The following is a 21,883-nucleotide window of genomic DNA, read 5'->3' on the forward strand; positions in this document are numbered from 1 at the left end:
ACCCTTTGAAACACAATCAGAACACAACTTTCAGGGCCCCTTGTTCAAAAATTCTTAACAACTTCATATGGTGCCAACAGAACACTAAACCAAGTGAGGCACCAGCTCTTCTAAGTGCCTATGTGACTGTACAGGTCTCATCCCCATAAGCCAACCCTGGCTAAGACTCTTCTCCCCATTTTGCAGATGAGGAGACTGAGACACAGGCTTCAAATAAACCTTCCCAAGATAACATTATGAGTAAGCAGAGAGATTAGCCTGGGTTGGAGAAGCCTTCCTGCAATCCTTAATCCTCTCCAATACTCCAGGGTTCAACTCAAATTCTCCCTGTCTACTAAGCTTTCTCTTAACTAAGCCAGGAACCACGTGTCTCTTCCTCCTCTGAGATTTTTTTATTTTTTTTTAAGATTTTATTTATTTGAGAGAGAGAGCATACATGGACAAGGATGAGCAGGGGTAGAGGCAGACGGAGAGGGAGCAGCAGATTCCCTGCTGAGCAGGGAGCCCAACATGGGGCTTGATCCCAGGACTCTGGGATCACGACCTGAGCCCAAGGCAGGTGCTTAACCAACTGAGCCACCCAGGTGCCGTTCTTCTAAGATTTTAGTTCCAGGACTCTGAGATTTAGTTCCAGCATTTGGTTCTTTTTTTTTTTTTTAAGATTTATTCATTCATTCATGATAGACACAGAGAGAGAGAGAGAGAGAGAGAGAGAGAGAGGGAGGGAGGGAGGGAGAGAAAGAGAAGCAGAGACACAGGAGGAGGGAGAAGCAGGCTCCATGCCGGGAGCCCGACGCAGGACTCGATCCCGGGACTCCAGGATCGCGCCCTGGGCCAAAGGCAGGTGCTAAACCGCTGAGCCACCCAGGGATCCCCAGGTTCATACCTTTCTTACAGCCATTATCATAGTCGCCTGCTATATCTGAAATGGCTGGGGGAGGGGAGACCCAAAATTAATATAGTCGAACAAACAAATTAATAAGAGTATCACCTTGAAGACAGGATTAAAGAGGGAATTCCAGGTGGGGGACAGGCCTAGGAGAGTGATGAACTACTTCTGCAGGATACTGTGACATGATTGGCTTGATTGGACCAACGGTACACATGGAGGCCAGTATGGATAACACTGGAAAAGAGGGTGAGGTAAATTATAAAACACCTTTAACACAACTAGACAGTCACTTCTCATAGGCCATAGGGACATGTTGCATGCTTACTGTTTCATCCATTTTACACATATTTGAGCACCTACTATGGTGTGAAGCACAATTTTAAGCAACAAACAAGACAGACAAGATCTTGCTCTTGTGAAACGCACGTTCTAGCCAGAGTGGGGACAGTCACCAGCAACAGATTTTTTTGGAGATTGAGGAGTTCTAAAGATCATCGAATAGTAACCTGTCACATGGAGCACCTGGGGAAACCACCTCAGATGGGGTGCTTGGGGGACGCCTCTCTGAAGAAGCAACATCCGAACGAAGAGAAATGGGAAGGAACAACTGTGGGAAGAGTGATCGGGCATCAGGGACAGCAAACACCAACGTCCCAGAGACTCACGAATAGATGTGTGCTCAAGGAACAATAAGGCTGGTGAGCCTGGTGAGCAAAGGGAAGGGCTGTAGGGAAGCAAGAGGATTGCTTTATGAGGATGGTATTTCTGCCCTGGGGATTGAAGAGGAAAGAGCAGTAAATCTCCGCTGCTTTTCTGCAAATGATCATATCTTTTTTTTAAATTTTATTTTCATTTATTTACTTTACAGAGTGTGTGAGTGTGCGAATAAGGGGAGGGACAGAATCCTCCAGGAGACTTTTCACTGATCATGGAGCCCAATATGCTGCTCCATCTCATGACCCCAAGATCAAAACCAGACCCAAAATCAAGAGTTGGATGCTTACCTGAGTGAGCCACCCAGGCGCCCCTCAAATGATCTCTTTTCTAAATTACTTGAAAGGCGTGTGGTATGGAAAGTCAGGAAAATGGCAATGGAGTTTGCCCCATCACTGAGCAGGGGGGCACTGTGTTCTCCAGGTGTCATATTCACCTCCATTCTTCCCCAGCACTGAGGAGGCCAGGGTTTGACCCCTCTTGGGTTCGTTTGCTTTGCTCTCCCCTTGCAGTGGGTATTCTCACTCAAATGCCCCGTGGGATGGGTAACTGGGTAGGGAGGTGCCAGCAGGTGTTGTCCCTTCACCAACACACTTGCTGCAAAGACATCAGTGAACATCTCCCAACTTGCGCTGAGCATTCCATGGAGAGGCTCTCATTTACGCTCAGATCACCCAATGGCGGGACACACATTCTCTCATTTCACAGACCCAAAAGGTTCCAAATCATACAGCAAGAAGCGGCAGAGTAAGACTGAAATCCAATTTTTCTCTTTAATTTCAGAATTTGTCCTCTATATGTGAATATTCTTGACATTCAAAAATACAGATAATAACATATTGAAACCCATGGACACCATACACAGCTCAAGATAACTTGAAGCCCCTGTGTACCTCTCCATGCTACCAAACCACGTGGCCTCCTATTACTCCTACTTGGGAAACACTGCGAGGGTATCACTTTACCCTCCATTCCATAGTGCAAGCCAGGAATCCAGTAGGCATGAGTGCCACCTCCAATCACCAGGTTCAATTCATTTTGATATCTATTCCCATTTCCACTATTACTTCTACCTTTCTCCTTTCTCCATGTGTCATCTCTTATTGCAATGGCTTCCTAAATGGTCTCCCTCATCTCCTCTTTCCTCCTTCCAGTCTAATCTCCACATTATAACACCAATCTTAAGACCTTTGAGTAGCTGCCTTTGCTCTTAGGATATAGACAGACAAAATCATACACGTGGCATGCAAAGTCTCATACGCTCTTTCATCTACTCAACATTCCAACTTTGTTCTCTGTGCTTTGGAGCTACTGATCCTCTTGCAGTTCCTTATAATCCTTGTACTCCCTCCCATCACAGGGCCTTTGCACATGCTCCCTTCTCCACCTGAATAACTCTTCCCCTTCTCAGGTAAACGTTCCCTGAGCCCTGATTGGGTCACTCTTTGGCACCTGTCAAACTTTACATTTGCTTGCGAGGTTAATGAATTAAAATCTTTCTTTCCTAACAGACCAAAGACCAAGAACCACTCACTTAGTACAAAATACATGGTTAAGACATAATAGCCAATGTATACATGACATATATAGCATGCCAGGCAGTGTTCCTAGAACTTCACATGTATTGACTTAAAGATCTCTCAAAAGCCCTAGATAAAATATGTACAATTCCTAGCCCCATTTTTACATGTAAGCAAAGTAAGTCACGCAAGCTAAGAAGTGGCACTGCTGGATTGTGAACCATAGGCAGGCAGTTTCTGGAATCTGTGTGCTGGACGCTCATGTTATGGTGCCTCACTAGCCTTTGCTGAACGCAGGACAGCACTGAGTGCTTTGGCTAGAGACTAGACAGCACCATCAGTAACCTTAGTTCAACTAAAAAAAAAAAAAATTCCTTTCACTTGGGTTCTGGCAAGGATCTTATGTTTTTTTGACTTTCTGAACTTTGCTGCAAAACATACTATCTTTCCAGCATTTTATTCCAGCCAAATGGCCTTCACTAATATTCTCATGTGGAGCAAACTGCTGGGGGGCAGGAGGAAGTTGGATTGGAGTGACATGGAAATATGGATTATTTATTGGGAGTATGGGTAGGCCACACGAGGAAACTCAAAAGATTTTCTTGGATGTTGTCTTATTTAACCTTCACTGATTCCTGATAACGTTACACACACAGGACAGTACTCTCTTAGATAAAAGGTGAGGCAAAAGGCTGGGGTGAGTAGGGCTGCTAAGCTATAGGAAGGGGTGGGGTGAGAATGGTCCCCACACTTCTCTAGCAGAGAAACCTCTTCCTCTTTTAAGGATTGAAGGTAGCTAGCCAACCTTTCCCAGTTCTTGGTGGAACCTCTCAGCAAGGACAGAGTCCCTCTGGGATGCCTGGGTAGCTCAGTGGTTGACCAACGGCCTTGGGTTAAGGGCATGATCCTGGAGTCCCAGTATTGAGTCCCACGTCGGGCTCCCTGCATGGAGCCTGTCTCTCTGATGAATAAGTAAGTAAAATCTTTAAAAAAAAAAAAAAAAAAAAAGACAGGGCAGCCCAGGGTGTGATCCTCCTGGAGACCCTGAGTCGAGTCCCACGTCAGGCTCCCTGCATGGAGCCTGCTTCTCCCTCTGCCTGTGTCTCTGCCTCTCTCTGTGTGTGTCTCTCATGAATAAATTAGAAAAGAAAAAAGGAAAAGAAAAAAAGGACAGAGTCCCTCCTAGGTTTTCCCAGTATGGCTAGAGTAGGGTAGTTATCCTGCAAGCTTAAGCTATATGGTAAAGAGCTCTATAAACCAGCTACATACGATTAACTCTTAACATGGTGAAAATGTAGTAAATCAGGAAATTCTTCGCGAGGAGCCCATGTACCAATCTCAGAGAAAGTCAATGTATGCACATCTTCTTTATGTGCATTTTACTGCAGAAAGACTTTCCTTAATTTCTTGCAGGACATGAAATAAAAAGGCAAGCCTTTACGCCTGCAGACACACTCTTTCTGGTTCACATGTGCCTTTTACAGAGGTTCCTTCGCCGGGTGAAACATTTCTGTTCCTCTGAATACCTTCTAGCTATGGATGGGGGCGTCCAAATGCCCACCCCACCTCAGCTAGGCCTCACAACCGCATGAGCATTCATCTCCTTGAAGCCGAGGCTGCGTAGAAGGCCAAGGGCAGTCAGGAGCCTTAAGGCCAGTCCCGAGCAGGCCATTAACCGGCTCCACGTAATCTCGGACAAGTTGCATACCCTCTCTGGGCTGGTTTCCACACCTGCAAAGTGGAAGTTGAGCCGCATGGTCTTCAAGGTCCTTCCCAGCTGACAGCCTGGTACCAAGCAGGCCTGGCCATGAGAGCGGCTTCCTGAGGGCGCGGCGCAAGGCTTTAACGGTCCCCCCTCCCCCGCTAGCACCCGCGAAACGCTCCTCAACACGCCCCTCCGAGTGACGGCGCTCTCCCCAACCGCAGCCCGAGCACCGCTCCGCCCCTTCCCGGGGGCGTCCCATCGTGCCCCGCGCCGGGCTCTAGAAGCGGCGGGGCGCCTCCCGCCTTTCCGCGGCGCCGACCCCGAACTCCTCTACCCAGTTCTCCCGGGCGCCCTATCCTATCAACGTCTAGCGTCCCAGCCAATCACGCGGGCCCGGAGTCTCGCCTTTGGCCCACCCTCCTCCCGGAGCTCAGCCCGTCTGCGCTCAAGGCCTTTACCAGGCCAGCCCAATCAGCGGCCGGCTCTCGCCTGCCCCACCCCAATCTCCCTCCCTCCGACCAATCAGCGCACCTCATTCCGCTGCCCGCCCAGCCAACCCGGGCCTTGAAACCAGCGGGCGAATGGGCGCAGGGCGGCCCTTCAACGCTGACCGCCTGGCCAATTGGGGATTCCGCGTGGCCACGGCGGCAGCCAATCGGCAGGGAGCGCGGTGCCGCCGCGGAGAGGTCCGGCCCGAATATCCCTCCGCCTTCCTCCCTCCCTCTCTCTCCCTCCCTGCGAGCCGCCGTTCACTTACCGCCTCCCCTTCCTTCTTTCTCCCTCCGCCACCCGAGCACCAGCCGCGCTCTGAGCTACCCCCGGGGTCCCTCCCCCGCCGCCAGTGGAGCAGCTGCTGCCGCCGCCGCCCGCAACAAATTAGGAGGGGGGAAGGAAGGAAAAGAGGAAGGAAGGGGAGCCGGGGCGACTACCAAGAGGGAGCCGGTGAATGGGCTTGTGGTGACCCCCGCCCCCCACCCCACCCTCCCTTCCCACCCGACCCCCAACCCCCATCCCCAGTTAGAGCCGCCGCCCGAGAGGCCGGACCGTCGTCTTAGGAGGAGTCCCCGCCACCCCCTCCGCCATGGAGCTGATCACCATCCTCGAGAAGACCGTGTCTCCCGGTAGGACGCGGGGGCCGGGGGTCGGGCTGAGGTGACCGGGTGGGGGGAGGGGAAGCCCTGGCCCCTCTGACCCTGTCCCCTTCCCACTTTCCTTCCCCCCCCAGATCGGCTGGAACTGGAAGCGGCGCAGAAGTTCTTGGAGCGTGCGGCCGTGGAAAACCTGGTGCGTGCCACCCCGCCGGCCACCATCCCGCCCGCCGGCCACCCATCCCCTGCGTGCGGGCCTTCCCGCCCTCCCGGAGGCCCAGGCCTCGGGAACCCACCCCGCCCCATCCCGTCCCCCTCCCCCCCACCCCGGTCCAACCTAACCCCGCCATCGGGAAGCCGGTGGGTGTGTCCCGCCCCGGGCCCCGGCAGCTGGCCAATGGCGCGGCGCGCCGGGGTGACTGCCGCCCAATCGCCGCGCGGCTTGAGGGCGGCGGTGCAGCGGGAGGGAGAAAGAGGGAGGGAAGGGAAGTTAGGTTGCGCGGCGCTGCGTGTTCAGCAAGGGTGGGGGTGGGGGAGCCGGGCCTAGGGGCCATGTGGAAGCTCGGCGCCCAGCTACCCGCCCTGTGCTGACCCGGGCCGGCTTCTCCTTCCTGTCCCGTGGCCCTTGTGGTTCTCCCCCCTTACTTCCCAGAGTCTACCCTTTCCTATGCCCCTTGGTACTGTGCTCATGGCCAGGCCTGGCACCCGAGTACCTCCTAACACACTCCGGCAATATTTCTCCCTTTGCTTCCTGGGTATTCGTTTAGAGGATTATTTAGTTTTTGGTTTTTGTTTTTTACTTCGATGGGTAGAGACTGAATCTATACCCATACAGCAGGCTGAGACTCCTCCTTGATCGGGCCTGTTTCCAGATGAAATCACAGAGGAAAGTTCCTCATTATCCTATTTTCAAATTTAAGGGGTACGGAAAAAAAACGAAGAGAAATCCGCTAGACTGGGCCTCTGGTTTAAAAATGTGGGATGGATTGGTTGAAACAGCCTGTGTACCAGTGTCGTTTCTCTTTGATGTCCCTCTTATGGGGGGAGGGGATGGGGAGTAGATGGAAGGGTGGATGGTATTTGACATCTTTTAAAGGTAATAGGTAATAAGCCTAAATAACATTGTAACCAAACATGTTCCTTTGTTATCTAGACGAAATGTAAGCAAAAAAGTGACAAGGCTTTTATACAAACTGCCTTAAATGACCTTTTTTTTTTTTTTTTGGCACTGGTTTTTACTAGTTAGCTTTTTATCCTTATGTTTCCGTAGAAAGGATTTTTTCTGCTAGTAAAGACCAATAATACTTCTATTTGGGATATATTCCTATTTCTGCCTCTGCTCAAAGGCTTTACAAGAAGCCTTTTATTCTATTCCTAACGTTTTATCTTCTGACATTCTTAACATTCCTTAGTGGTACATAATTAATAAAACTTTTAAGAATTATCTTCTGTGATTGCAAGACTTGTTAGTGGTAAGAAACTATCTGCTTTTGGTTTTTCCTGTTAACTTCCATTTGGACAGAGCTTTCTGTAGGGAAGATGAATGTGTCTTAAAATTTTTAAACATTTTTGGGGACCTGCGCATCACGAAACGTTCAGTAAGCTTTTCAGAAATGTACTGTATGTTCAGTGGACAGCTCAAGTTCAAAATGCATGGGAGCCTTGAGCCTGTTAACTGTTGGCTGTTAAATGTAAAATATTTTTTCCTGGCAAATTTGTCTTGGCATTTTTATCTTCTCACTTTCTCTTGTTTCTAATATTAATCACATCTATAAGTCTTTTTTCAGTGTTTCTCTCTCCTTGAACACTTAAAGCTAAAACAGAGGACTAGCCTCCTAAATCTGTGTTTTAGGTTTGTAAGTATTTATCTCTGTTATCAAAGATTAACTGCCTACATGAGATCAAAAGCCACCCTAATTATTATTCTTTTCAGACTGATTTTTTTTAATTTCGAGAAAATTTTACTCTCTACCTTGTCTTCACATAATCATTTAACATATTTATTGTTGGGCATTGTTAAATAGAAGAATCCTTTAATTACTAGATTGTCAAACTTAATTTATTTTAGGAGATCTAATATGAAGATTTGAGGACTAAAAATGATGTTCATAGGAAAATTTGTACCTTCTGGTTAAATGCTGAGGCTGCATGAGAAGATGGATGACTTGTGTACCATGTAACATTTTTATAGGAGTTATGAAGTAGATATTGTAGCATTTTCCAAGATGTTTGTTATATGTTCTAAAAAACTTAAGTTTCCCCCAGTGTTTTGGTGCTCTATAAGGTATTCTTAATTGGTGAAATTCCAAAGATACTTTCATTCACAAACACATTTTCTCTTAATAGCCCACTTTCCTTGTGGAACTGTCCAGAGTGCTGGCAAATCCAGGAAACAGTCAGGTTGCCAGAGTTGCAGCTGGTCTACAAATCAAGAACTCTTTGACATCTAAAGATCCAGATATCAAGGCACAATATCAGCAGAGGTGGCTTGCAATTGATGCTAATGCTCGACGGGAAGTTAAGAATTACGTAAGTAACTTTATTCTCTTTTAAAGTCTTGTTAGCCTCTGGGAACTAGAAACCTCGTCCTCCACCCCACCTCCCCATCCTCTCCTGGACCCCCTAAAAGAAACATCTTGGTCAGTTCTTTTGTCATTTACATGAGATAGAGCTGACAGTGTAATACTATTCTGAGACTTAAGCTTCACTTGAAGGAAAAAAAATTGTATTTGACTTAAATTTTTTTCTCAGTTCAGCTTGTCTGTACTCTGCCATCATTTCCCATTAATGAATGCATTGGAATTATTTTCAGAAAACTAAGGTAGGGGCGCCTGAGTGGCCCATCAGTTAAGCGTCTACCTTTGGCTCAGATCATGATCACAGGGTCCTGGAATCGTGCTCTCTGCTTAGTGGGAAGTCTGCTTCTGCCTCTGCCTCTCCCCTGTGCTAGTGCTCTCTGATTCGTGAGTGCACGCTCTTTTTCTCTCTCAAATAAAATCTTTTTTTTATTTTTTAAAGCTAAGGTAAACCAGCTTTTTAGGGAACTTTAATTGGTTGCCAGAATTTGTAGAATCTCTGGTGAATTGACATAGTATACAAATTGGTTCCCAAACTTGAAGTATGAGAATCAGTTAGGGTATTTGCTAACAATAATATATTTCCAAGCTCCCTCCAGAGATTATGTTTTGTTGGAGTGAGGCTTGGGAATATTTTTTAAATATTCCTGTCTTCCTAAATGATTTTTTTTCATTCTCATCAGTCCTGGCTCTTGTTGAACTTGTGCTGTAGATAATTTTCATTGTTTAATGGTTTAGGCATGGCACTATGTGGAGTTTAAAGAGGAGCTAAATGATCTCTTGGGCCTTTTAAGCCAAAGAGTTTGTGAAATAATAATATGATGTTAATGGTGCTTTTTTCTATTTAGTAAATTATGAAAAACTTTCTTTAGGAATATCTGGCTTTTAATCAGGGTGTTTAAAGAGTGGACTGATGAGTTTTAAGGAAAATTGAATGTCCCTTGCTCTGTATCATGGAGGTCATGTGACTGTTGTTGAGTTAAAATCCGTAATTCTAGCTACAGGAAAAGATACTTAGAATACATGGACAAATGTCCTCTGCACTCCCCAGTTAATGAGGTTCTTTAGCAGTCTGTCTTATGTGCATAAGGCATAGAAAATGGTAAGTCAAGCAGTTGATCCTTGGTATTTGAGAGGAAATCAATTGGGGGACTCCTAAATGTGTAGTTGCACATGTCATGGTTATACACATCATACTTGGCTATTTCCAGGTGTTTGGTAGATTTGTGCCTCTTAGGGCAACAACTTCTCTTTCAAGTTAAATACTCCTCTCTCTAGTCTTGTGTGAAGGTACTCATGATTAGGTTTTGAAAGCCAACTTATTTTGAATCTTCTTTGGAATATGTAGAGCAATTTCTGTCCACATTAAGTCTGCTTATGTAAAAACATTTTAATCTTCTCCTCGTAATTTGATATGATTGAGGTTTATTCCATCAGTCAGTTACTGGAAATCTTGGTGCTTGTAGTGCCCATTCACTTTCTTATCTTGCTGAAATTATGCAATAGTAAATGAGATGTGATTGGAACTGTAATTGACTCTTTGGCACATCAGTCTTAAGACTTTTTAAAATTTGAATAAATTAGCGTATGTGTTGTTGAACCCTTCTGCACGAAAGAAAATTAGCAGTTAATCATAACCCTTTTTTCCCTTTCACAGCAGCTCTGGTAATGAATACTTTCTCAGGGCTGATGGTTATTTATTTTTTGAAATGTGGGTCTTGGACACAGTTTAGAGTCACTCCTTTATTTCTCTTATTTCTGGTAATTGACTGTTATCATTAGGGTTACCACCTAGGTTAAAAAAAAAACAAAAACCGACCTTTGTGGTCTGTAAATCACCTCAAGTAATGCTAACTAGGGGTCTTCCAGAAGCAATGTAAAGGAGGAAAGATAAAGATACAGTGGGGTTCATTGCTATCCACACGTGTACCAGGAGGTGGTGTGGTATATGTAGTATAGAGGCACCCTGACCTGGAGCTCTCAGTCAGACATGGGTTAATACCTGTTCTGCATCTGCTGTTTTAGACTGGTCATCTCATCCCTACCTCCGTGCTCCATGTCTTCCACATAACAGTTTTTCTTAAGAGTCATCCTGGCTCTGGTAACCCTAGAGAGCAAAACCTTCATTTACGATCAATCAGAACAGTTTGTTACTGGGCAGAGCTCTTGTCAGTGGGGGCGGGCAGGGATGATGATATACTGTATGGGGGAAAGATGGGGAGTTCATTATTATTAGCTACAAAGCAGGCTACTAAGTGACCTGACCCAGTCAGCAGAGCTGGCCTGAATATCTGGCAGCTACGCTTTGTCCTGTGTTCATGCCAGGAACAGTTAACTGTTTGCCTTTTGAGTGGACTGGTGATTCTTAGTTCATTGACTGAATTAGCTGATTGTGGTAATGATTAACCTTGGGTCAATTGTGGCTTCATCCTTTATCTGTACCTGTGCCTTTCCCCTTTACATAAATCCTTGTATGATTATCTCTTCAAACAAGACCTGCTTAATGAGAAGCGGATCTCATTTTAATTGACATATCTAACTAGTTCTTGATATCTGTTGATGGTGGAGAGAAGAGTTTTCTGATTCTTGGGCAAACAGAACAAATCCTTCCAGATTGAAAGTTAAATAAGGATTCATTCTTAGGTGTTAGTAACATCAGTAACTTTGTATCTGCATCTAGTGGGGTGATGTTCCCTGACCAAGGCCTTTGTATGAAAGTCACTGTGGGGTGCTAACCTGTCATTGACCATAGGGAAGAAGGCTTGCTCCACGTTTCATAGGTTGGAACGGGTCTCTTCCTTGAATCAGGCTAGACTATGATCTGTGAATCAGACCCATTTGAATGCCCGGAGTTAGCCTCATTCTGAAGTCCCACATTTTCTATCCACAAAACAAGGCTGTGAACATCCTTCCATTGTACCTCTAGCAAGGAGCCTAGAAGCTTAATTTTGTCTTCTTTGCCTTCTAACATTATCTCCTTCTGACTCCTTTCTTATTTTGTTGAACATTGATGTGAGATGTCTGGCTTTGGAGAAGTCCTTTTGGTAGTAGGGAGTGGTTGATTTCTTTTCTAGGCTCTGCTCTGTAGCAACATTGTGCTGGTGTTGGTTAGTGAAGCTGGTGGTTCTTTTTTTGATAGCAGACTATATTGTATATACCTTTTTCTAATTTTGTGTGTTGCAGAAAATTCAGACTGTTCTAAGAGATGTGGTGGTAGGCAAAACATGTTCAAATAATATTAGTAATTGATACTTTTCATCTTATTTTGTGTGTGTGTGCGCGCAGGTTTTGCAGACTTTGGGCACAGAAACTTACCGGCCTAGTTCTGCCTCACAATGTGTGGCTGGTATTGCTTGTGCAGAGATCCCGGTGAACCAGTGGCCAGAACTCATTCCTCAGCTGGTGGCCAATGTCACAAACCCCAACAGCACAGAGCACATGAAAGAGTCGACATTGGAAGCTATTGGTTACATTTGCCAAGATATAGTAAGTACGGTCTTCTGTATCTAACTTAGATAGCTGATTCCCTCTAGTTGTGACTTGCCTGGTATTAGGATTGTTTTTATGTGATGGAGAAAACCAAGCTACAACAGAGTATTTTGCAAGTAGGACTGCTTTATTTAATCTAGACTTCTGTATTGGGATAGCTAACTGATCCTCACATTGCTCATCATGCCCTAAACTAAAGAGAATTGAGGATCACAAGCTCAGAACAAAGAAATCTGTATGCTTGGAGAGGTATAGATTCCAGATTTCTAAAAGAAGATGTGTTCTGTTGTGGAACATCCCTGACCCCATCCCTTTCTCAATGTCCTCAGGGTACCATGGATGCTGTCTTCCTTTTTATTTACTATCTCACAGAAACACTTTGCCAGCTCTTGCTGTAGTTGGCTTAGCCACTGGAGGCACAGCAGTTTGTGAAATGTAGCCCTCCTGGGACTATGGCTGCTGCTGAGGTTACCACCTTGGTGTCTGTTTCCACATATAGACTTGATGAAGCAAAGAAGTCCACACTTGACCTGGACTGCCTAGGTGTTGTGCTCAGGCATTGATCTTTGGCCTTCAAAAGCTTTACTTCAGTTGATACAGATGGCCTGGAAAAAACATCAGACTGCCCTTTCCCTTTGCACAGAACGGAGAAGAAAAAGCCAGCATTACCTCATGCCCAGAGTCATTATGCTAGGAAATCAGATGAAGTTGATGAGTTTAACTTGTTTCAGTTCAATTTTGGACTTCAGGCCCTAGGATATTTTGCAGGTGGTTTGTCCCTAAATGGAAATATGTGGAAAAAGATCAGAGAAAGTCATGATACTCACTCGAGTGGATTTCACAGTTAAAAGGACTGCTGATTAGTCATGAGCTCATTATTTTACTCACTGCACTTCTCTGCTTGTTTCAGGACCCAGAGCAGCTACAGGATAAATCCAATGAGATTCTGACTGCCATAATCCAGGGGATGAGGAAAGAAGAGCCCAGTAATAATGTGAAGCTGGCGGCTACAAATGCACTCCTGAACTCATTGGAGTTCACCAAAGCAAACTTTGACAAAGAGGTAAGTCTCTTTTGACAAAAAGACGTAGGTTTGGAAGGTAAGGAGTAAGAGTTAAATGAAAGTTGTTTCTTTGTTGCTGCTTTTTTTAAGTTTGTGGCTTAGAAAGTACCATCTGGTTTAGGTGCACTCATTTCCATTCTAGTTAAGATTTGTGTTGTGTGAGAAGTGACTGTGGAGTAGGTGTCTGCTGTTTCTCATGAGGCTTTGTGGGAAAATGTGATCTGAAGTGTTTCTAAGCTTAGGTTTTTACTCTTGCAGATCAAAGTGTGGGTACGCTCTGGGATTTAAAACAAACAAACAAAAAAACAACAAATTGGGGCACTGGAGTGGCTTAGTCAGTTGAACTTCCGACTTGGTTTTGGCTCAGATCATGATCTCAGGGTTGTGAGATCAAGCCCCATGGAGAGCTCTGTGCTCAGCAGCTGTGCATGGAGTCTACTTGAGACTCTCCCTCTCCTTCCCCCCTCTGCCCCTCTCTCCACTTATGTACCTGCATTTTCTCTTTCTCCCTCAAATAAATAAAATCTTAAACACAGAAGTTGTAGAGCTTTTTAAAAATAAAAAGGGCTGGCTGGCTTGGTTGGTGTGCATATAACTTGATCCTTGGGTTGGGGTCTTGAGTTCTGGTCCCTTGTTGGGCATAGAATTTTTAGTTTATTTTTTTTTTTTGACAGAGAAAAAGAGGGGTGATGGTGGTGGCAGAGTGAAAGGGAGAAGCAGGCTCCCTGCTGAGCAGGGATCCTGATGTGGAGCTCGGTCCCAGGACCATGGGATCATGACCTGAGCCAAAGGCGGATGCTTAACCAACTGAGCCACCCAGGCACCCTGGGCATAGAGTTTGATTTTTAAAAAATTGTAGAAGTTGTGGGCTAATTAACTCCTTGGAAGATGCTTTTGAAAATTAATATATAAACAAAGCTTATCTTGTCTGAAAATATTTCCGCCTATTACTTATTCGTGTTAAAATCTACAATGACATTAAGTTTACCATTTTAAGCATTTTTAAGTGTATAGTTCAATAGTGTTCAGCATATTCATGTTGTTTTGCAGCCAGTCTCTAGAAATTTTTCATTTTGTAAAACTGAAACTATATGCATAGAACCAACTCCCTCTTTTCCCCTTCCCAGGCCCTGGCAACTTTTTTACATTCTGTTTCTATGAATTTGATTACACTAGATACGTTATTTAAGCGTAAGCAATCATACAGTATTTGATTTTTTATGACTGGCTTATTTCACAAAGCATAATATCTTGGGTTCATAAATGTAGCCTATGTCAGAATTAACTTTTTCAGGCTGAATAACGTTTTGTGTATATACCACATTTTGTTTATCCGTTCATCTGTCTGTGGACTTTGGGGTGCTTTCTTTCATCCTCTGACTCTTGTGAATAATGCTGCTATGAATGTAGGTGGACAAATAGATCTTTGAGGCCCTCCTTTTAGTTCCCTTGGGTCTATCATCAAGTGGAATCACTGGATTGTATGTGGTCTGCAAGTATTTTTGTATACTTGTTGACACTTTAGCTGTGCTTTTTGCCATTTCTTGGTCTTACTGTGGACAAAGTAGGGAGGTCTAAGAAGCCAAAGCAAATTGTAATTCTAATTGCTTAGAAAACAGACTTTCCTTTTAGATTTCAGAAGACTTAGGATAGTAGCAAATCACTTCATTGTTGTGTTCTCCTGTGTCTTACCATGATTGGTGGGGATTTGCCACCTCCCAGGAAACAAATTTTTAAGTAAAGCAGATGTTTCGAATTCTCTTAGATTTTAAATATAAAGAAGTGGGTTTTCCTAATGTAGGGTTGTGGGTTTTTTTTTTTTTTTTAACCATTTATATTTAAACCCTGTGACCTACATTTTCCTGTCTACTTCCTCCTTGGAGTCTTGTTAGTGAAGATCATTTTGGGGATTAAAAGATTAGGGTCTGGGATGCCCAGTGGCTCAGCGGTTGGTTGTTTGCCTTCGGCTCAGGGCATGATCCTGGGTTCCCAGGATCGAGTCTTGCATCGGGCTCCCTGCCTGGAGACTGCTTCTCTCTGTGTGTATCTCTCATGAATAAATACATAAAATCTTAAAAAAAAAAAAAAAAAATAGGGACCTCTTTAGAGGGCAGGTCATATAGTAGGGACTGTGTCAGGGAAAAGCTGCTTGATTGGTTCATGGTTATGGGCTGATGGGGAGTGCAAGGTTTTCTCTGAAGAGAATAGTCTAGCAATCTTCATATATATGGTTTGTACTCTTCTTATTATCTTTTACTTTTTTTCTTCCTGCAGTCCGAAAGGCACTTTATTATGCAGGTGGTCTGTGAAGCCACACAGTGTCCGGATACAAGGGTAAGTGTGACTTCATATGAAAAATCCATCTCTCGGAAATGCCATTTCTAGCATAGTAGTTTGAAATGCTGGGAATCAGGTGACATCAGAAATAAGGTTTGACTAATACTGTTCTTCATAAAAGAGAGGAAAATTGTACTTAGTTAACATAATGGAAGTTACGTCCTCTGAAAAGATTTAAGGAAGAAATGGTTTTTGATCACCCTTGCTACTTAATTGCTGTAAGTTATACAAGTGATTGTTTTTCATTGTAGCCATTGAAATAGGTTTACTGTTGGTGTACTTAAACCTTGATCCTCCAAACAGATGGGACTAACATCTAGTCTGAATAGCATTCCTGAGTTTAGCCCTCCATAGGTTCCAGAGGCACCTTTAAAGAGAAAAGAAAAATAAACAAGGATGGTGAAAAAAAATTTAAGAGATTAATTTTGAAGAAATGTTGACATAACCCAAATGTACCTCAGTTGGCCCTTTAGATTACTGACCCATTTGTGTGATGTAGTTCTCTTTGTCAGACTACATTATTAATACTTTTTTTTTTTTTTTGTAAAAGGTACGAGTGGCTGCCTTACAGAATCTGGTAAAGATAATGTCATTGTATTATCAGTATATGGAGACGTATATGGGTCCTGCTCTTTTTGCTGTAAGTATTTCTATTTTATGTATGTTAGCATGTAGCTAGTTGCAAAGCCCATCATTCTTGATGTTTTGTCATTTCTGTAATTTTTTTACTTAGTATTACGAAACCAAGGAAATTCCTTGAGTCTGAGTGTTATGTTTAAGCCATTAGTAATGTGCCAAGAAGACTTGGGCTTCCTTTGTGGTGGGGAAGAGTATATTTTTAAAATCTATTTTCTGTTTCTACCTTTCATTCAGACCTAGCTTTCATAAATGTACATTTTTGACACTTGAATGTCTGTGGTTGGAAGTGGGGGTCTAACTTGAACCAGCACTTACTTGGTGTCTGGTATGTCATTTTTTTTTTCTTTCCCTCTAAAGATCACAATTGAAGCAATGAAAAGTGACATTGATGAAGTGGCCCTACAAGGGATAGAATTCTGGTCCAATGTGTGTGATGAGGAAATGGACTTGGCCATTGAGGCTTCCGAGGTGAGCCTGGGAGAGAGTTGGTGCAGCAGAATTATTTGTCTGACATAGCTCCCTTTTGGGTATTCAGCTCCTCTGAGAAAGCTTTATTCTGCATGGGCTTAGAGGGCATCTCCATTTGTAGAGCTTTTGCTTTCTCTGCTAGCCAAAGCCCCTCAGGAGGGAGACAGACCCATAATGAGGCATTTCATGCTTTACGGATCAGCCAGACGTGATTTATTATAAATGTTGATGTTACTACCATGAACACAAGGGGGCAGCAGGCAGTCACAATTTAACAAGGTGACGTCCAACGCTGAGTTATTTCCTTTTGGAAGTCCTCATGCAAGCATGGGATGCATAATTGACAGCTTACTAACTCTGGTGAAGGAATTCATTATAGACAAAGGGGTTAGGTCTACACTTTGTAATCTTTGAACTCAAGCTTTTTTTCCAGCCTTAACCATCTTGCACACTTTTAAGAACCAGTTTTATTTTTGGCATCATTACGTAAACTTAGTACATCTCTTGATCCAAAGGTTAGTTAGATGACAGCTTCTTAATATGAATTGAGCTTGTGAAAAAGGAATGTAGTTCTTAAGGTTGCCTTGGTCCTTTAAGGTAGAAGATATGTATGGCCTAAAAGAATCCCATTGAAGTAGACCAAAGAAATGAGCGCCTCCAAAGATCACAGCAAATGTTACATTTGCTCTGTGTATTTCTGTACAAACCCCTGGGTGGCTCTCATTGTATGCCTCTAGTACCAGCCTGTTTGCTGCTGTCCAGAATTTGCTTTTATGTTTCTCCTCAGGCAGCAGAACAAGGACGACCCCCTGAGCACACCAGCAAGTTTTATGCCAAGGGAGCACTACAGTACCTGGTGCCAATCCTCACACAGACACTAACTAAACAGGTGAGTTACCTCACAAATCTAGCAGGGTAAGCCATAAGATATTTTGGAGGGTTGGTTTGCTGTGGAACAATTTCCATGAAGGAACTCAGCAACTCTTTAGCTGGTTCATGTTTTGTTATAGATGACTGGGAAGAGCCGAGCTGGATCTCTTAAGATCCTCTAGGCTCTGGGTTGTTTGCGAAGGAGAGCTGGGTCTGAATGTTTCAGCCTTAGTTGTGAACAAGCTACACACGCTGATTCCTGAATGCTGTACCATGTCCAAAGTAATGCAGGAGACATGTGCTATAAAAGTTGGAGTAAAAAGTTGCCATAGCAAGAGGCATGTGGTAGTTTTAGGCCACTCAAGTATCTGCTAATATTTGGATTATTTTTAAGAGTTCACAGTATGTATATACATTTAAAATCTTGATGAGAAAAAAAAAATAAAAAATAAAAATAAAAATAAAAATAAAATCTTGATGAGGTTAGATAAGAATTATTCTGGAGGTGCCTGAGTGGCTCAGTCTGTTAAGCATTGAACTCTTGGTTTTTGGCTCCGGTCATGATCTCAGAGTCATAAGATCAAGCCCGCATCAGGTTCCATGCTTGGTGTGGAACCTGCAGATTACCCCACCCCCACTCCCCATCGCCCTGCACATGGGTATGCGCTGTCTCAAAAACAAAACAAAACCAAAAGAAAGAGTTATTCTGATTCTTCTGTGATTGTTAACATCAATGAGATTCAGGACAAAATAAAAATAACAGGACTTCATGAAGATTTGAGTCTAATGGGTAAATATAGAAATTCTTTTATGTGAAGTATATCTTGATTGTCATTCTCTCTTGACTTTGGGCATCAGAGTTTTCCTTGGTATGGTGTTTGGAAAGATTCTTCGGTATAACAATCTCAAAAGATATAAGTAAAGATGTATTTGGTTTGAAATGGACTGGGTGTCCTCTCATTTTCATATCCTGGTTCAGTTTTACAGTTACTTCTTGTGTCTTTCAACCTCAGTATCTTCACTTTTGTATATTGTGGTTTTCGTATTTGGAAACAAATTGTTCTTTAGGTATATAATATTCTGAAGCGGCATAAGGCAACCTGCTTTTTTTTTTTTTTTTTTTTTTTAAGATTTTATTTATTCATTCATGAGAGAGAGACAGAGACACAAGGAGAGGGAGAAGCAGGCTCCCCAAGGGGAGCCTTGATGCAGGACTCAATCCCAGGACCCTGGGATAACGACCTGAGCCAAAGGCAGACGCTCAACCACTGAGCCACTCAGGCACCCCAAGGCAGCCTACTTTGAATTACTAGGTAGTACGGGTAGCCACAATAAGGAAGATGAACCTTGAGTTCTAGTTTCAGGGGAGATCTGAATGGAATCTTTTTTTCCGTTTAATTTCCTGTTGAACTGTAATAGTCACTAGTACACCAGGAGCCAGGAGCCACCTCATGCCTTCATCTTCCTCATTCATTCCCTCCCCTTTACCACCACAGATTATTTTATTGATTTTGGACTTCATAGAACTGGAATCATAAGCATATCTTCCTGTTCTGCCTTTTGCTTTCTATATGTTCAAGTTTCATCCTTCTTGTTGCACATAGTAAACTTGGTCCATCTCGTTGTATAGTACTAAATAGGACTTGCCTCTATGTATCTTACTTACCAAAGACCATGCTGTGATGAATCTTTGTGGAAGAAATTAAAATACAAGGGTTTTATATTATATTTATATCTCTCAAACTTAAGTTCCAATAACATTTGGGAGTAGTCAAAAGACCTTTTGAGTTAGTAATTCTTTTTTTGAATTACAGTGATTATTTGAACATAAATTTAACTAGTGCCAAACTCTCTTGTCAGGATGAGAATGATGATGACGATGACTGGAACCCCTGCAAAGCAGCAGGCGTCTGCCTCATGCTCCTGGCCACCTGCTGTGAAGATGACATCGTCCCACATGTCCTCCCCTTCATTAAAGAACACATCAAGAACCCTGATTGGCGGTACCGGGATGCGGCAGTCATGGCTTTTGGCTGTATCTTGGAAGGACCAGAGCCCAATCAGCTCAAACCACTAGTTATCCAGGTGAAGCTGAGGAAGTTTTAGGGTGGAAAGTGGAGTATTTATTGTTTGAACTTTTTCCTTGAAAGTGTGCCTCTATTTTAAAAACAAAACTATACATAGTCACGCACCAAATTTATTTTGGATTGTTATTTGCTGTCAGTGAAGGAATGATAAGATGTATTTCTTGACTCTTTAAAATTATTATTACAAAAGTCATGACTTGAAAATTTCAGAAAAGGCTGAAAAGAAAAAGTCACTTTTAATCCCATTGCCTAGGAATAGCATTATTAACTCTTAGTATTTACCTGTGTAGCAGTGTTCTGTGTGCATATATGTATGTGCAACAGGATAGAGTTCTCAGTGGCCAGTAGTCTTAAAACTTATTTTTTCACTTACTGCTATATCATTAACTTTCCCCATAATTCTTAGCAATGTGATGGTTTTGTCCATAAGACAAAATGATATCTATGTAATGAAAACTATTGTGAAAATGCTATGTTTATTTTACTATTACAAGTGATACAGGAGTCCATTGTAATGTGTTTAGTGTATGGAACTCAGCCTTTTGAAATACAGCCAGATGCCATCACAGCTGCATCTAGATGCATCACCTGAGTGATTCAGTAAAAGGCTGATAAAAGCATTCATACTAGACTCTTAATAAGCTTCTATGCTGGGATTTGGTGAAGAGAGGACTGTTTCACCTTTTCACTTTTTATGATTTTATTTACTTGACAGAGCGCACAAACACACACACAAGTAGAGGGAGTCTGGCAGGCAGAGGGAAAGGGAGAAACAGGCTCCCTGCAGACCAACGAGCCCAGTAGCAGGGCTTGGTCCCAGGACCCTGAAATCATGATTGGAGCTAAGGTGCTTCTCCCTTTTTACTTTGATTTTATTAGACTTTTGGGTATATGACAGTCTTTTAAAATGACAAACTATATTGGTGCTTTGGGTTAAAACCCAACCATCAAGGGACGTCTGGCCCGGCTCAGTTGGAAGAGCATGCACCTCTTGGTCTAGGGATTGTGAGTTGGAGCCCCACATTGGGTATAGAGATTATTTAAATAAAACTTTTAGAAATCGTGACTATCAGTATTTCCGTTTCAGTAAACATGAATTTTAATCTTTGTTTTGCTTTGCTAATAACTGCTGTATCTGCAGGCTATGCCCACCCTAATAGAATTAATGAAAGACCCCAGTGTAGTTGTTCGAGATACAACTGCGTGGACTGTGGGCCGAATTTGTGAACTGCTCCCTGAAGCTGCCATCAATGATGTCTACTTGACTCCCCTGCTGCAGTGTCTGATTGAGGGCCTCAGTGCTGAACCCCGAGTGGCTTCAAATGTGTGCTGGGTAAGGGCTTTTCTTCGCGCTGAGATAATGGAGCAGGGCTGAGCCCTTGGCAAGAACATAGGACGTTTGGGAGAGAAATGGGTCTACCTCACTGGAAGGCCTTTTCTGAATAGCATCTCCTTCCTAATTTCTTTACTTAAAATGTGGAGGAATGCCAATTGCATGAGCCAGTGGGAGCTGTTGACTCATGGTGACTGGTTCCCAAACCACTTAGAACAGTCATACTAACCCATTGGGAAAACCATCAGGACCTGGTTTTCTTCTTCAGTTGACTGGGGACAAGAAATTTTGATTAAGTTAGAGGGTTGCTGGCTACAAAAAGTACCATTGCTGAGAAGGGGGCAAAAGAGAAGGAAGGTAGGCGGCCCAAGTGCTGAGTCAGTACAGGCTGAAGGTTCACTAGGGACCTTTGAGGGTGTGGGGGAGGAAGTTCAGATAAGGAAGGGGAGTGGGGCTAAAAGCCTTTCTGTAAGTGGAAAAAGAAGTAGTGGCAAGTGTGTGTGGTAGATGAAAGTACTCTGCAGCTGAGAGAGTTGGGATGGGACAAACAATATAAATAAATAAACAAATACTTAGTTTTAAGGATGTCTGTGAAGAGATGGTCTTGAGATGACCTTGACAGAAAAAGTTGAGGATTTGTTAGCATTGATTTATTCATAGATCAATTGGAAAGGAACACTGCCCGTGGTGTGTTAAGGAAAAATGAGGTTATCCTGGGGTAGGGTTCTTTTCAGGACTAATACTAATAACTCTGTCTGGATTTAAGGCCTTCTCTAGTCTGGCTGAAGCTGCTTATGAAGCTGCAGATGTGGCTGATGATCAGGAAGAACCAGCTACCTATTGCTTATCTTCTTCTTTTGAACTCATAGTTCAGAAGCTCCTGGAAACCACAGACAGGTGACGGATACTACACAGAAACGGGGGGTATCTGCATCCTGCTCCTTCTGCCCTGTGTGAGGGGCACGTAATCTAATCCTGGGAACATAGTAGTAGGAAGCATTAAAAGAATCCTATAGTAGATGATTTGTTTAAGTAAGAGAAAGGGACTCCTAGCTGGCTCAGTCATTAGAGCATGCAGCTCCTGATCTTGGAGTCGTGAGTT

General features: G+C 43.4%; 1 protein-coding gene across 1 annotated transcript in view; it reads left to right on the forward strand.

Annotated features, from left to right (window-relative positions):
• Nucleotides 1-5,381: 5,381 nt before the first annotated feature.
• Nucleotides 5,382-21,883, forward strand: part of KPNB1 (karyopherin subunit beta 1) — a 28,042-nt gene continuing 11,540 nt past the window's right edge. The window contains exons 1-12 of the mRNA XM_025995809.2: nucleotides 5,382-5,952; nucleotides 6,057-6,115; nucleotides 8,266-8,448; nucleotides 11,781-11,981; nucleotides 12,895-13,047; nucleotides 15,322-15,381; nucleotides 15,935-16,024; nucleotides 16,381-16,491; nucleotides 17,279-17,380; nucleotides 19,222-19,446; nucleotides 20,590-20,781; nucleotides 21,548-21,678. Coding sequence (XP_025851594.1) covers nucleotides 5,913-5,952; nucleotides 6,057-6,115; nucleotides 8,266-8,448; nucleotides 11,781-11,981; nucleotides 12,895-13,047; nucleotides 15,322-15,381; nucleotides 15,935-16,024; nucleotides 16,381-16,491; nucleotides 17,279-17,380; nucleotides 19,222-19,446; nucleotides 20,590-20,781; nucleotides 21,548-21,678 — 1,547 coding nt within the window. The 5' untranslated portion in view covers nucleotides 5,382-5,912. The remainder of the gene's footprint in view (nucleotides 5,953-6,056; nucleotides 6,116-8,265; nucleotides 8,449-11,780; nucleotides 11,982-12,894; nucleotides 13,048-15,321; nucleotides 15,382-15,934; nucleotides 16,025-16,380; nucleotides 16,492-17,278; nucleotides 17,381-19,221; nucleotides 19,447-20,589; nucleotides 20,782-21,547; nucleotides 21,679-21,883) is intronic.

Source organism: Vulpes vulpes, chromosome 2, assembly GCF_048418805.1.
Source record: "Vulpes vulpes isolate BD-2025 chromosome 2, VulVul3, whole genome shotgun sequence".
Lineage (NCBI taxonomy): Eukaryota > Metazoa > Chordata > Mammalia > Carnivora > Canidae > Vulpes > Vulpes vulpes.